Here is a 14852-nt window from a genome sequence, read left to right as displayed (position 1 = left end):
TCTTGGCTCACTGCAACCTCTGCCTCTCGGGTTCAAGCGATTCTCCTGCCTCAGCCTCCCAAGTAGCTGGGATTACAGGCATGCACCACCACACCCATCTAATTTTTGTATTTTTAGCAGAGACGGGGTTTCATCATGTTGGTCATGCTGGTTTCGAACTCTTGACCTTGTGATCCACCCTCCTTGGCCTCCCAAAGTGCTGGGATTTCAGGCGTGAGCCACCGCGCCTGGCCAACCTGAGGGTTCTTTATACCAGAAGGCACTTTCCCTCTGCACACTTTAGTGAGCACCTCTAATCCTGCAAGCCACAACCCTGTCATCACTCGGGAGACTACACTCTATCACGCAGCCCATAATCAAAGCCCCCCAGTTGTCCCTAGAATACTCTTTGTAACCATTTCCTTCTCTTCTCCTTCCTTGGTTTTTTTTAAAGGCCCAAGACCTCCACAAAGCTACTACCTGCATTTGTTTGTCGAGTGTCTCCAGTCCCTGGGAACTCCCTGTGTCCGTGTGGTCAGAAGGAATCTATTTCTTACATAAGTTCTCCCGCGGATGGCACTGCAGGTGCCCACCACGCCCCCGCTGGGCAGCACATCTGTGTTTTGGCAAAAGGAACGCTCATCGGACAGGCCACTCTGTGCACCGTCCTCAAGCATACAGCAAAGAGTCTGGAACTCTGGCTTCATTCCATCAATCATGGAGGAAATGAAATAAAAGGTGAAGTAAGATTTGCCCCAAGTATGGATCCTGCGGCAGTGTTTTCCCTCATGGGACAGCCCCTTGCCTACTGGTCAGCTGACATCAGAAACCAACCAAGCCTTGGATCTTGGGCCTTCTCAAGACGGTTCCTCCAATGTTCCCAGTGCTGCTCAGGATATGCCAGATACTGCCTGATGGAGGTAGAGCAGGAGCGAGAGTGGGAAGGAAGCAGGGCTCTGAAGCTGGGAGGGGCGCCTGGGCAAGGCAGTGAACACCCTCCCTATGGCCGGCAGCCCCTGGCTGTACCCCAGACCCACTCTGGGAAGTCTGTTCAGTGTTGGGGCAAGCTGCACTTTCTGGTGGCTGTGGTCACCCAGTTACAGTCGTTGGCTGCAGGCTGGTGGCAGCTCACACACAGCCTGGGAATCATGCCCAACACCTGCTGTGCTGGGACTGGAGGCAAGGCCTGTGCTGGCCCAGCAGGCAGTGCTCCCACTGGGGCAGGGAGGGTTCCCAGGTCATCAGACACAAGCCTGGGGGAGAAGGGCCAAGGGGAAAAGCAACCAGAGGTCCAAGGGTGAAGTGCTATGGACGGAAGAGAGATGGGTAAGGACTGTTCAGGAGTGGCTGCAAGGGCAGGGCTCTTGGGTGCGGGTGGCACACCCACAAGGATCGGGGCCGGTTGTGCAGACCCAATATCTGGGGTTCAGTGAACTGAGAGCAGTCAGCCTGGCTGCCGGGATAGCTCTGGTGTGGTCAGTGGGCGGGACGGATGTAAGATGGATGGCTACCCATGAGGACCCACACCAGGTGAGAAATGTACATGCACAGAACCCCACCAGGCTGTGCACTGGGAACCCCCAGGCTGTGGAACGGGGACCCCCCAGGCTGCGGAGTGGAGACCCCCAGGCTGCGGAGTGGGGAGCACCCCCAGGCTGCGGAGTGGGGACCCCCCCAGGCTGCGGAGTGGAGACCCCCAGGCTGTGGAGTGGGGACCCTCCCCAAGCTGTAAAGCAGGGAACCCCCAGGCTGTGGAGTAGGGTGGCGGGGCCCTGCCCTGGAGTGCAGCCCAACAGCAGCAACTGGGCAGATGTCGATTGGACCATCAGGGGCCCGGTTGTTTGTGTGGCCAGGAGAGCATGTGCCCTCTGGGAGTCAGGTGTGTGAGGGGAGGAGAGCGGCCAGTTGGAGACAGAAGCATCCAGGGCACAAGAAGGCAGGGAAGCTGTCAGAAGTGGCCCAGGACACGACAAAAATGCAATGGAAAGGACAGGCCCTAGAAGCCGGGGACCAGCCCCACAGCAGGCACAAAGGTGGAGGAAAAGGAGCACAAAAAGCAGGGCCCTGAGTGCTGCGTCGAGACCACAATGCCCAGCCAGAGACCCTCGGGAAGGAGGAGGCCAAAGACGGCACTTCCTTCCCTCCCCGGGGCAGGCACAGGCTCTGGGCGCAGTCACCGCTCCCTGGACCAAGCACCTTTTATTGGGACTGAACACGTAACTGAGAGGTTATGAAGTTTTAACTCGGAAGGTCCTCACTGAGAGCATTTCAGCTTCTGTATTTTAGAGAATCAACACAAAACACCCAGAGAAGTGACGTTTCACATGGAAACTGGGACTTACCCAGCCTGAATGAGTTCATTCAGCTTTGTCGCATTCTTGTCATCCATACCTTTAAATGGAAAAAATAAATAAATGAGACCACGATGTAGTTAGGAGCAAAGCCACTGAAGATTCCCATACAATTCTGCTCAATATAGACTCAAATCCCATTACCGAATATTAAAGTTCCTCTGGAATAAAAGCCCTACAGTAGCTGCAGCCCCTCCCTCAAAGTCAGACCTTCGAGTCAGCTGCCCTGGTCGCCCCCGCTCACCTGAAAGGCTGGCATGCCCCTGCCTGGCCCCCTCCTCAGGCAGGCCCACTACCCAGCCTCTGACCAGTTGATCTGTCCTCCCAAGAGCTCCCTCCTAGGTCCCCCAGCGCCGGCCTTCCACTCATCCCTATCTGCCTGGCTCAACAGCTGCTTCCTGCAGGCACCACACCTGCCCGCACACACTTCCTGCTGGGCTCGTACTGACAGTGTCTGGTGTTGACCTTCCGGCCCACAGTGTGGAACCCCCAAGGCACCCAGGGTCCACAGAATGAAAACTCCGACACCCTCTGAGTTTCCTGGAGCAGACGCCCCATTTCCTGTGACCTGCTCGGGATTCTTCACTATCTTCAAGATGTGCAAGAAAGCAACTACAGTACGTTAACGGGAGAGACTAGGTGGTGGGTACTTGGGTGTTCACTGTAAAATTCTTTGAATTCTTCTGCATGTTTTAAGGAAAAAAACTCCACAAACGACCAGGCTAAAAACCAAAACCAAAGACAAAATTGTCAAAGCAGCCACAGACAGACAATGCACCTCGCATGGAGGAATGAGGGCATAGATGACCACTGACCCCTCTCATCAGAGCAGCACAGGCCAAGAGGCAGCAGACAACGGTGTCAATGTGATGAAAGAATGAACCCGTCAGATCAGAATTCTCTATCCGGCAAATACATCTTTTAAGAACGAAGATGAAATAAAGAATTTTCAGATTAATAATAACTAAGAATTCACAGCCGGCACAACTGCACGGAAAAAAATATAGGAGGTTTTTCAGAAAGAAAGGAAACAAAGCCAGATGGAAACGGAACTTCAGGAAGGAATGAAAAGCACCGGAAAGGGCACTTGTCGCCAGGCGAGGCACCAAGAAAGGAACCGGTTGCGGAAACCGGCCAGGCATGGCATGCCACAGGGTCACCGTGCCCCACCTCTCCTGCTCCCGGATGAAGGGTTGGAAGCCTGGGTGCAGTGTGCCCCTCATTCAGCAATCAAGTCATTTATTTTCATCAAACTTGAGCATCCTCATGAGGCAGGAGAATAGGGTCTAGAGGTAGGGAACCTAAGGCCAATTCACGCTGACTTCCTAGAACTAAATCAAAAGGAAAACCCCAACTTTCTACACCTAAGCAACAAACGGACCAGACACGCTACTCCCTTTGCAACGCCCCCTCCCCTTCTTTCTTCATGGCAGATGGGAAATTCAAAGTATCTCTGATTGGTTGCAGAAAGCAGAAAGCAACCAGACATTTACATAGGAGTGCAACTTTGGAACTTCACTTCAGCCCGACTGGTTGCTTCTGCTAGGTTTGAAAAAGTCTAAAAAAGTCTTCCCCAAGACTGGGGCCAAGTCTTCCTTTGCAAAGAAGTGTAACTTTGTAACCAGTTTAGCTTCTGATTGGTTGTTTTCCACAACCAATGAGATGCTTGCATAGAGTGTAACCTTTGTAACCTCACTTCAGTCTCTGATTGAAGGCCACTACTTCATTTACATAGGGTGTACACCAAGCAGCCAATGGGAAACCTCTAGAGGGTATTTAAACCCCAGAAACTTCTGTAAAAGGGCTCTTGAGCCCCTACGTCCGGGCCCACTCCCACCCTGTGGAGTGTATTTTGGTTTTCAATAAATCTCTGCTTTTGTTGTTTCATTCTTCCCTTGCTTTGTTTGTGCATTTTGTACAATTCTTTGTTCGAAATGCCAAGAACCTGGACACCCTCCACCTCTCAGAAGCTTCTAGGGAGGAAACCAGAACAAGCAGTGGTGCAAAAGGACCAGGCAACAAGGAGTGGGAACACGTGGTCAAGATGGGGTTTTCCTTTATCTGGGGAAAATGAGAGCTGGGAGAGCTGTGGCGTAAACTCCTTGGGGCCTGGGATGCTTCCCAAGGCTGAGAGAGGGCAGATGACAGGCGGCAGGAACAGGCATGAGGAGCTGGGACACGAGGCCCACGGACATGAGTGCAGGCTGGAGAGGCAGGCTGGAGGAGGGAAGAGGAGTGGCTGGGCCCACAGGGGACAGACCCAGTGGGGAAGTGCAGGAGGGCAGGGCCTGCCACACACAAATGCCACACTAGATTGCAGCAGCCACCCCGCAGGACACAGCAAGGCATGGAGGGGCAGCAAGGGGTCAGAGTGTGGCGCAGGCCTGGCACAGACAGGGCGACTGCTCCATATCTGTCCTCTCAGCCCCACCACCGCCCTGAGCTGTGACATGCTAGCTGGCATGGTCGTGCAGTATCCCACTGAAGAGGGGGGATCCCCTACAGTGCCCACTGGATGGCCCAGGCATGCTCTCTTCTTATGAAGTCAGGCAGAAGAAGCAGGGCTGAGGGGCGCTGGGCACAAGCGCCTGGTAAGTCTACAATGTCCCTACCTAGAGGTCGTGTCAAAAATGTCTCAAGGGAATCTGGTCCCGAGGAGACGATCGGAACAAATCCAAGCAAGGGCCTGCGTGAGGAAGGCCTGAGCGCGTCGCAATGTCTCAGAAGCCCAGGCAGTGCGGCCGCTCCAAGTCAAAGACACCCAAGGGAGACTCCACAGTCACATGCAGGGCAACGGCCCTTGACAGAAGCCCTGACTGATATTTTGGGATGTTTTAGAAAATCTGAATATGGGCAGGAAATTAGGTAAGATCACTACACCTGTTTGGTAAATGCTAAAAGTCTAGGTGCAACCATGGTATCAAGGCTATATAGGACAAATGTTCTCTGAGGTGATGCCGGTGGAGGTATTCTGGGCTGTGGCGTGACATCTTACAGTCGAGTGGAATGCAGAGTGTGTGAACACATGTGTGCATGCGAGCATGTGTGCATGTGCATGGAGAAAGAGAGCAAATGTAGCCAACGTCAGCAACAGGTCCATCTAAGCTAAAGAGCATGGCCGCCATCATATTCTTCACCTCTTCTAGTAACATTTTTTCAAGATAAAAGTTAGAGGGAAACTAGAAACAACTCTGAGCACTAAAGCCCAAAGGTGACAAGGACAGGAGGAGCCGTGGGCAACCCCACAGTCAGCGTACTCACAGCCCCCAATCTTCTTGCGCAGCTCGCCATAGCAGATCAGGCCATACAGTTCCTGGGATGACTTCTTCAGGCCTCGAGAGAACACTGAGAAACAGAAAAGAAGGCGGCTTTAGAGAGTGGAACAGGAGGCGCTGCCTGGCTCGGGTGTGAGAGCCACGCGGGGCTCACGTAGTTTCTTGGATCTCCTCCCTGTACCTTTGTCATGCAAGCTGTCAACCACAGGGGACACTGTGCAGAGTGTATAGAACACGGTGCTGTGTCTGCGATTTTCAAAATAAAAAGTTAAACCAAAGTGGGGGGTTAGAAATTTACCCCAATAGGCAGAGGAAATGTCCCCTGGAGGAGAAAACACAACATTCACAACAGCTGGTACTCGTGGAGGCGGCAGATGTGGCCAGCACTAAACCTGTCATCCATCTCTGCACACAGGTGAGGCCAGCAGCCCTGAAACCTGGATGCTGCCTTCTTGCCTCACCTGTGCCCTCCCGGAACAGTGGATCTGCATAGCCCGGGCCCAGGCGGGAGGAGGAGCCAAGGACAGGTGCTCACCCCTGCCTGAGGCCCATTCTCCTTCCTCAGTAAGAGGCCCTGTTTTTTTTTTTTTTTTTCTTTTCTTGGAGACAGGGTCTCACTCTCTCGCCCAGACTGGAGTGCAGTGGCATGATCTCGGCTCACTGCAACCTCTGCCTCCCAGGCTCAAGAGATTCTCCTGCCTCAGCCTCCCAAGTAGCTGAGATTACAGGTGCACACCATTATGGCCTGGCTAATTTTTGTATTTTTAGTAGAGACAGGGTTTCACCATGTGGGCCAGGCTGGTCTCGAACTCCTGACCTCAAATGATCTACCTGTCTCAACCTCCCAAAGTGCTGGGATTACAGGCATGAGCCACCGTGCCCAGCCAAGGCCCCTGTTTTATTTGGGAGGCAAACAGGCTGCGACATGGACAGCTGGTCATGGCTACACCACTGGAAGTAGTGGAGACTTCCAGAAGCCTCCTTAAAGAGCCTGATTTGGGCAGGAGGGTTCCCCTTTTCCCACCCCTCTTTCCTCAAGAGCCACTGCCTGGAGCTGTCACCAAGAACAGCCAAGCACAAGAATGGGAGGCACCTGGGTCCTGCCCACCCTGGGCGCCAGCCTCTAGGCGTCTCTGCCACGAGACAGTGAATTCTGAGGCGCTTGGGCCACTGCTATTTTGCATTTTGTTACTGTATTACACCAGACCTAATCCTGCTAGGGAAACCAAGTGACAACACAGTCCAGGCCCCTTCGGGTCACTTCACAGAGCAGGGGTGAAGGCCATTTGTCCCCTCTACTCTCACAATTGTCCTCTCTAGTTCTCTCCTCAGAGACCTGTTCTCAAGGCCCTAAGACTGGCAAATGGAGAAGCAGGCTTTCAAGATATGAGGAGGATTCTGGACCATGGGTCTCGGACACGGCTAAGCACAGGCCAACTGCTCTCAAAGGCTCCTCTGAGAGAAAGACCTAAGACCTAAGGGCTCATCAGACTTTCTTTTTTTCTTTCTTTTTTTTTTTTTTTTTTTTGAGACCGAGTTTCGCTCTTGTTGCCCAGGCTGGAGTGCAGTGACGCGATCTCAGCTCACTGCAACCTCCGCCTCCCAGGTTCAAGGGATTCTCCTGCCTCAGCCTCCCAAGTAGCTGGGATTACAGGCATGCGCCACCATGCCCTGCTAATGTTTGTATTTTTAGTAGAGACGGGGTTTCACCACGTTAGTCAGGCTGGTCTCAAACTCTTGACCTCAGGTGATTCGCCCACCTCGGCCTCCCAAAATGTTGGGATTACAGGCGTGAGCCACCACGCCTGGCCTCATCAGACTTTCTTAAAGGAGCCCATGACTCGGGAAGCTTTAAGATCCACTATTCAGTAGACAAGCAAAATGTGGCCATCCACCCAAAGGAAAATTATCCAGCCATAGAAAGGACTGGCACACGCTACAACACAGACGAACCCTGAAACCTGACGCTGAGTGAAGGAAACAAGGCACAGAAGGACACGTAGCACGTGATCCCATTTCTATGAAACATCCAGAGTAGAAAGATCCATAGAGACAGGAGGTGGTAAACTGAGGGCTCCCAGCACTGGGGGCACAGGGTTTCCTCCTGGGCAATAGACATATTCTGCAACTAGAGAGTGGCAATGGCTGCATAACCTTGTAAGTACATTAAGAACCACTAAGTTGTATACTTTAAAAGGGTGAATAATATCCCCATTTCTAAAATATATTTTTAAAAGTCCACTCTTTGAAATGGCAAAAAGAAAAAAACCCACAATCCTGAAACAAGAAAGTAGCACCAAGAGCAAGACACTGCAGACAAGGGACCCCGGGGGAGGTGGGACCCTGGGACAAAGCAGGGCTTCCGGGAGGTGTCCCTGATGCCCCGCCTGGCCCCACGGCCTCCTAGGTGGCACCTCATGTTTTATTACACACTCAGGGACAGGAACCAAGCTCACCTCATCCAACTTTGAGTTCGTGAAGCAAAATCTCCACTGAGCAATGGACAGCAGCAAGGAAACGCAGATGTGCATGGAAACCACGGGAGATTAGTAAGATGAACACACACGCAAGGCCCCCAAGCTGGGGGCGGAGTCAGTCCCTTCCACGCTCCTCGCTTGCCACCACTCTGTGTCTCACGCCACACAATGAGTCAGACAAACCCATGATAAAGTGCACGCAGTGTGCTCTTCAAAACTCCAAAGCACAGGCCAGGCGTGGTGGCTCACGCCTGTAATCCTCGCACTTTGGGAGGCTGAGGCAGGTGGATTGCCTGAGCTCAGGAGTTCGAGACCAGCTTGGCAACATAGTGAAACCTCATCTCTCCTAAAAAATATAAAATTAGCCGGGTGTGGTGGTGCACGCCTGGAATCCCAGCTACTCAGGAGGCTGAGGCATGAGAATCGCTTGAACCTGGGAGATGGAGGTTACAGTGAGCCGAGAGTACGCCATGGCACTCTAGCCTGGGCAACAGAGCAAGACTCTGGCTCAAAAAACAAAACAAAACAAAACTCCAAAGCACGCCAAAAATACACGTAGCGTAAAAAAGTTGCCACTCTGTTTGATGCGCAATGACAGTCCATGGGGCCAGTCACTTCACAGTGTCCTGGTGGCCTCCAGCCTCATGCTCCTGTTGGGCAAGTCAGCATCAGGTGCCCCAATGCCGCTGCATGCTGGCACGGAGGCAGACAGCCCTGCTGAAGAGACAGTCAGGGCCATCAGAGAACCCGGGAGAACAGAGGAGAACGGTGAGCTCAACAGGAAGAAGGCACATCGTGTGGGGTCACGCCAAAGATGCACGAACAGGAGACACCAAGGCTGTAGGAGCCTGCTGTGCCAGGTCAGGAAGAGAGGGAAGCACAGGGGCCCACATGGAGAAGGGGAAAGGACCTGTGTTGGGTGTGACCCCCCACCGAGAGGTGTGAGGGAGCATTTACCCTTCACCCTAGATGGACAGAAGGGCCAAAGAGGAATGAGGCCTCCTCGCACCACGAAGTTTAGGGTTAGGAGGTTGTTTAACAGGGAAAGGTGACACAATTGGAAAAGAAATGTTTGCTTTGACTGCCTTCTGAAACTGACATGGGAGAAAGCCTGGGTTGGCAAGTAGAATGTGCATTTGAACCTCAGAAGAGGAGATAAGTCTACGCCAGGAGCCTGAGGGTCCTAAGACGCTTCCCACCCTGCCCGCAGGTGGTTCAAGCAAAGCACACTAGACCGAAGCTCCTGGAATCCCATCCCTCTCTCTATACCTCGTCTACTAAACAGCTGCGCAGTCCCCTCCGCTGCTGGCCAGCCTCCCCCACAGAGAGCTTTTCAAGGCCAGCCACGGTGGATGGCAGATCTGCTCTCGTGGACTGACTTTCTTTCTTTTTTTTTGAGACGGAGTCTTGCTCTGTGGCCAGGCTGGAGTGCAGTGGTGCAATTCTCCTGCCTCAGCCTCCCGAGTAGCTGGGAGTACAGGTGTGCACCACCATGCCCAGCTAATTTTTGTATTTTTAGTAGAGATGCGGTTTCACCATGTTGGCCAGGATGGTCTTGATCTCTTGACCTCGTGATCCACCCGCCTCTGCCTCCCAAAGTGCTGATTACAGGCATGAGCCACCGCGCGCAGCCTGGACTGTCTTTCAAAGAGGCACTAATGAACGATGCAAAGGACAGACGACACAGGAAGAGGCCGACAATGAAAAGTAGGTGCTGCGTGCCACTCTGGAAGGCACAAGGCCACTCACCACAACCTGACATTAACCACAACAGCCTTGGATGATGGGATCTGACCAGTGCTGAGATTTCAAATAAACAAGTGAGCTGAACATGAGAAGACCAGCACAGGCATCAAACATAGGACAAAACGGAACTGATGTGCTATAAATAGGTGAAGTCAGCAGAAAATCTTACATGAATGGTCACGTGGATACCAAAAGCAAACAAAACCGCATCGGCGGCAGACCCGAATCAAGGGGTGCCCCTAATGTGCAGAGACCAACAGCCGTTTCCATGGATCTCCAGAAACGGCGACAATCTCCCAGTGGAGGTTCTTCAGTGGAGAAGCTAGCTGCGTGGTGGGCAGGGGGTGTCTGCGGCCCTCAGGGCTCTGCCCAGTCACACAGGGGAGCTGGGTCCTGGCTCTTCCCAAAGCTCCAGGCAATGCTGATGCACCATGGTCAAGATGCCATAACCCACCCAGAGGACACCACAGGAATGGCCAAGGCAAAGGACTTTAGGTCACCACGAGGCACAGGCAAGGGCACAAAGAGTGGCAGTGTGGCCACAGTCCAGGTACCCTGGGTCAGGACGTGAGACATCTGAAAGAAGGCTCAGAAGGCAGAGGGGGTGCTCTGGGGGTACATCTGGAAGGACCATGCCGTGTGTGAACCTACAGGAATGAAGAGCAGGGCCCAGCACACGTACGCTGCTGGAGAGGTAGTTCTGATAGGCGGAGGCAGGAGGCAGCTAAGCCTCCCAAGGACAGAGATGGTGATGGACAAAGCATCATCCGGAGAAGCCACCAGTAGCCAAAGGGTGCTCTGAGCCAGAAGCCAGAATTCTACCTGGGGATGACTTGGTCCCGAGACTGAACGAGGGCCGACGCAGACCTGGGACCCAGTGTAGAGGGCGAGAGGCCTGGGAAGGCTGGCTGTCCCCCAGGAAGACCAGCGCCAGGCACGGTGCCTGCGGCCCAAGCCCCTCGCTGGACCATGGTGCTATCATTTGCAGTGGAGACCACAGGCTTCAGGTGAGCCAGGGACCCAGAACTCACGCACACTCAGAGCCACTGGAAACACACAAACCATAGCTCAGAAAAGCAGTGGTAAGAACCCTGGAGCATGGGATACGGGCCACTTCCTGGCAACTTGGTTTGACCGAGTTAGACAGCACACAATCAGCCAAAGCGCTGCAAGGCGAGGAGCCCCAGGCCAAGCGGCTGGTGAGAAAATGCCAGAAAGCAGGTCCAGCGGGCTTGCTGGAAGCTGCGCTCTGAGCAGAAGCCGGCCCTGCCTGTGGGCACCCCCGAGCCTGGCCCGTGGCACACTCACCATGATCAAAGTCGATGTACTTGGTGATCTTGTGCCAGGTGCGGTAGTAGAAGTGGCGGACCTGCTCCTTGTTCTTCACCATGCTCGCTGGCTTGCCTTTCTTCTTGTACTTCAGCGCAATGTTGTTCTGAATCGCTTCAAAGTCTTTCCCATGCTGGAAAATAAATTCCATGATAAATGTAGAGGGGTTAAAACAATGCAGCTTTCTGTGCTAACTGGACCCTTTCCAAGGTTCCGAGAAAGGAGAAAGGAGACAGGCTGTGGTCAAACAAGCAGCCCTTCCAAGCTCTTATCTGTGTATGAACTTGAACTTCGACTCCCTAGAACCTTAGGTTTTAATCAGGATAAAGGAGCAATGGAACCAGGAACAGAACGATCAGAGCACATGGATACCAAAGAGGCAAGCACCCCAGACAGGAGAAACATAAAGCTCATCACTTGGACAAATGGTTAACTGCTAGAGTTCTTCAAAGATCATGAAATGAGACACCTCCATGAAGAAAAGCTCTGGAAGAGAAGCAGTTATGGCATCTTAAAGAACAGATCAGAAACATCCTCACTGCTTTAATGTGACAAAATATATTCCATACTCAAACAAGGACAGCAAACGTGAACACTTAGTAAGTGAACCGCACAGACTATACTCTGATTATACCTGGAGGCCAACCCTTCTTGGAACGCTTCTTTGCAAAAGCTGAGTGTGACTTAGATTTTCAGAAGAGAACTTGTGTTCCACAGAACAGCCTCACCTCAGTGCTGCTTCAGGCACTGCCACAGAGAACCTAGTGTTCGATCATCTCTTCAAAGCCAAGCTCCTAAGTACCGGAAGGGCTTCAGCAGTAACCAGCACCCTTAGCGCCCAGGTCTTGGTTTCTAAATACCACTTTGCAAAGGGAAGCTGGGCTCCCAGGAAAAACAGCCAACTGCAGAGCAGCAAGCAGCCACTGAGTCTGGAATGCCTGATGGCACCAGCACACGAGAATACACTGGCAGGCGATGGGGACGTGAGAAGAGGATGCAGGAGCCAGCATGAGGCTCCCCAGTGGCCAAATGGGGAACCAACGGGGCGAGAAAGCCAACAATGGCATGGTGGACCATGACCCCCAGAATAAAGCCAACATCTGTGAGTCTACATGGGTGTAGGTAACAGAATAACTGCATGTGTTGGGGAGAATGCAGGGCTCTTCTTGGCACAGGACTTCCAATCAGCAAACACAGAAAGAATAAAGGAAACAGAAGGTCCTCACTGGGAGCAAACAGCACAGTAACAACTGCTTCAGGGAAAAGGCAGCGATGGCTGCTGAAATCAGCGGGAGCAAAGAATGATGAGAAACACGGTATTTACACAGCCTCAAAGCCAAGCCATGACCCAGCCACGGTGAGACCTGGCAGACGCTGCCTGAGGGCAGCGACCAAGGCAAACACCACCAGGACGGAGACAGAAAGAACACCACGGGCCGCCAACTGGATGCGCCAAGAAGGACACGGTATCACTGCTGTGGAATTCTTGACAGAAATGCGTAACATAGAATCATGAGGAAACTGCAGATCAACCCAAACTGACACAAGGGACATTCTACAAACCAACATGCTGTGAGTCTCCACAAGTGTTGAGGTCATCAATGACAAAAAAACATGCAAGCAAAAAACAAAAACCCAGGAGCTGTCCCAGGTTACAAGAGACTGAGGAGTTTGGGCAGCCGAGTGCGGCGCAGCGTCCTGGCCAGGATGGACCTGAGTGGGACCCTTGTTAATCTGAATACCGCCTGCAAATGAGCAGGCAGGGCCATGTCTGTGCTCATACCCTCACAGTGCGGCTGCCCTAATGCTGTGGAGGCAGGGTGGAGGGGACCTGCTTTGTGCTGTTTTTGCAACTTTTAAAAAGTCTGAAACGTTTCAAAACGAAAAGTTAAGGGAGCCAGGTGGTGGCTCGTGCCTGTAATCCCAGCACTTTAGGAGGCTGAGGTGAGAGAATTGCTTGAGCCCAGGAGTTTGAGACCAGTTTGAGCAACATAGTGAAACCCCATCTCCACAAAAAACTTAAAAATTAGCCAGGCATGGTGGCACACGCCTGTAGTCCTAGCTACGTGGGAGGCTGAGGCAGGAGGTTCGTCACTTGAGCCCGGGAGGTCAAGGTTGTAGTGAACTAAGATGGCAGCCCTGCACTCCAGCCTAGGTGACAAAGCAAGACTGACTCTCAAAAAAAGATGTTTTTTAAATCAAAAAAATAAAAAACATGCTGATGGGGGGTAAGGGGTAGTAACTGGGGAGCAAGATCCTCAGGGAAATGAGAACCTGGGGACTGCTGGGGTGCTGGCCCCCAACCCTGTCCACCTCAGAAGACTCTTGGCAGCTGGGGGACCGTGAGGTGAGCTGGAGGGGCCAGAGGGGAGGTGGCATTGTGCTTGACACATTGACACATTTTAGGATCTGTAACTCCCAGCAACACAGGGGCCGAGGGAGGTGAAGACAGAAAGCTGCTGTGGGCTGGAGGGTGGGGCTGGAAGGCTGGCACCCCAGTCTGGGTGCAAAAATGAAATGAAAAATTAAAAACTTGAGCTGAGGCCGCAGCCATTATGCAGACAGTGAGAAGGAAGCACAGGACACTGGCTGTGTGGCTGTCAGGTAGGAAATCAAGAACTGTATGGCAAAAACAAGCATGGACGATGGACGGATATAAGCAGGAACAGGAACATGAAATGAAGTCAGGGCTGGGTCTGTGCAGACCTGCCACAGAAATGGAAGGGTATTCAGAGGAAGGAGGCGAGTGCCCTGCCACAGGTGAATGCCCGCCCCGCCACAGGGAGAAGTCTGGACGGGCCATAACTGGACAGGCGCGAATCTGAGCATGCCCAGCACTGCCCAAAGTAGGGTGTGCAGGGGCAGCACTCTCGCCTGAAGAGCAGCTGAAGCAGGAGAGAATTCAGCCCATGATCAGGAGTGACCAACTGAGGCCCAGTGATGGCGGTGGGGTCCCTGCATCCAATCAGGCCCCAGCCAGCCTTGCTGCACCCCTCCCAGGGAGGCATCAAAAAGGCAGCGGTGGCCATGACAACATGGCAGAAACCGCACTTCTCAGAGCAGAGGCCTGTGCCCAGTCACCGTCACCCCACAGCTTGAGGGTTCACAGTCACACCTGCCACCGGCCAGTCAGCCACACATCAAGACCCCACCAGAAGGCCATCTAGTTTTGATGAGACACACAATGCAGAAATGAAACGTGTTAGGCCAGGTGCGGTGACTCATGCCTGTAATCCCAGCACTTCAGGAGGCTGGGGCAGGTGGATCACCCGAGGTCAGGAGTTCAAGACCAGCCTGACCAAAGTGGCAAAACTCGGTCTGTAATAAAAATACAAAAATTAGCCGGGTGTGGTGGCGGGCGCCTGTGATCCCAGCTACTCAGGAGGCTGAAGCAGGAGAATCGCTTTAACCCGGGAGGTGGAGGTTGCATTTAGCCAAGATCGTGCCACTGCGCTCCAACCTCAGCAACAAGAGCGAAACTCCGTTTCAAAACAAACAAACAAAAAGTCCTTTCTCTTGCCCTCGCTTTTTCTCATATACAAACTCAGATACAGAGAACCCACAGCAGAAAGCATTACATGATCAGAACAGCCAACTATTAATTATTATTACTAATTCAGGATTTCAGTGTCCTCAAAAAGCATCTACCCGATAGAAAAACTCTAATGAGCAGCTTAACCCAATGGGAAGGACAC

At 52.8% G+C, this 14852-nt stretch overlaps 1 protein-coding gene across 11 annotated transcripts in view; it reads right to left on the bottom strand.

Moving 5' to 3' along the window:
• Nucleotides 1-14852, bottom strand: part of CRAMP1 (cramped chromatin regulator homolog 1) — a 64835-nt gene that overhangs the window by 34278 nt on the left and 15705 nt on the right. For all 11 annotated transcript variants that reach the window (XM_063699892.1, XM_063699890.1, XM_063699893.1 and 8 more), the window contains exons 4-6: nucleotides 11137-11290; nucleotides 5592-5675; nucleotides 2322-2370 (exon numbers count right to left, since the gene is read on the bottom strand). In XM_063699892.1, the coding sequence (XP_063555962.1) occupies nucleotides 2322-2370; nucleotides 5592-5675; nucleotides 11137-11290 (287 nt within the window). The remainder of the gene's footprint in view (nucleotides 1-2321; nucleotides 2371-5591; nucleotides 5676-11136; nucleotides 11291-14852) is intronic.

Source organism: Gorilla gorilla, chromosome 18 (genome assembly GCF_029281585.2).
Source record: "Gorilla gorilla gorilla isolate KB3781 chromosome 18, NHGRI_mGorGor1-v2.1_pri, whole genome shotgun sequence".
Taxonomy (NCBI): Eukaryota; Metazoa; Chordata; class Mammalia; order Primates; family Hominidae; genus Gorilla; species Gorilla gorilla.
This window is presented reverse-complemented; position numbering and strand designations above follow the sequence as displayed.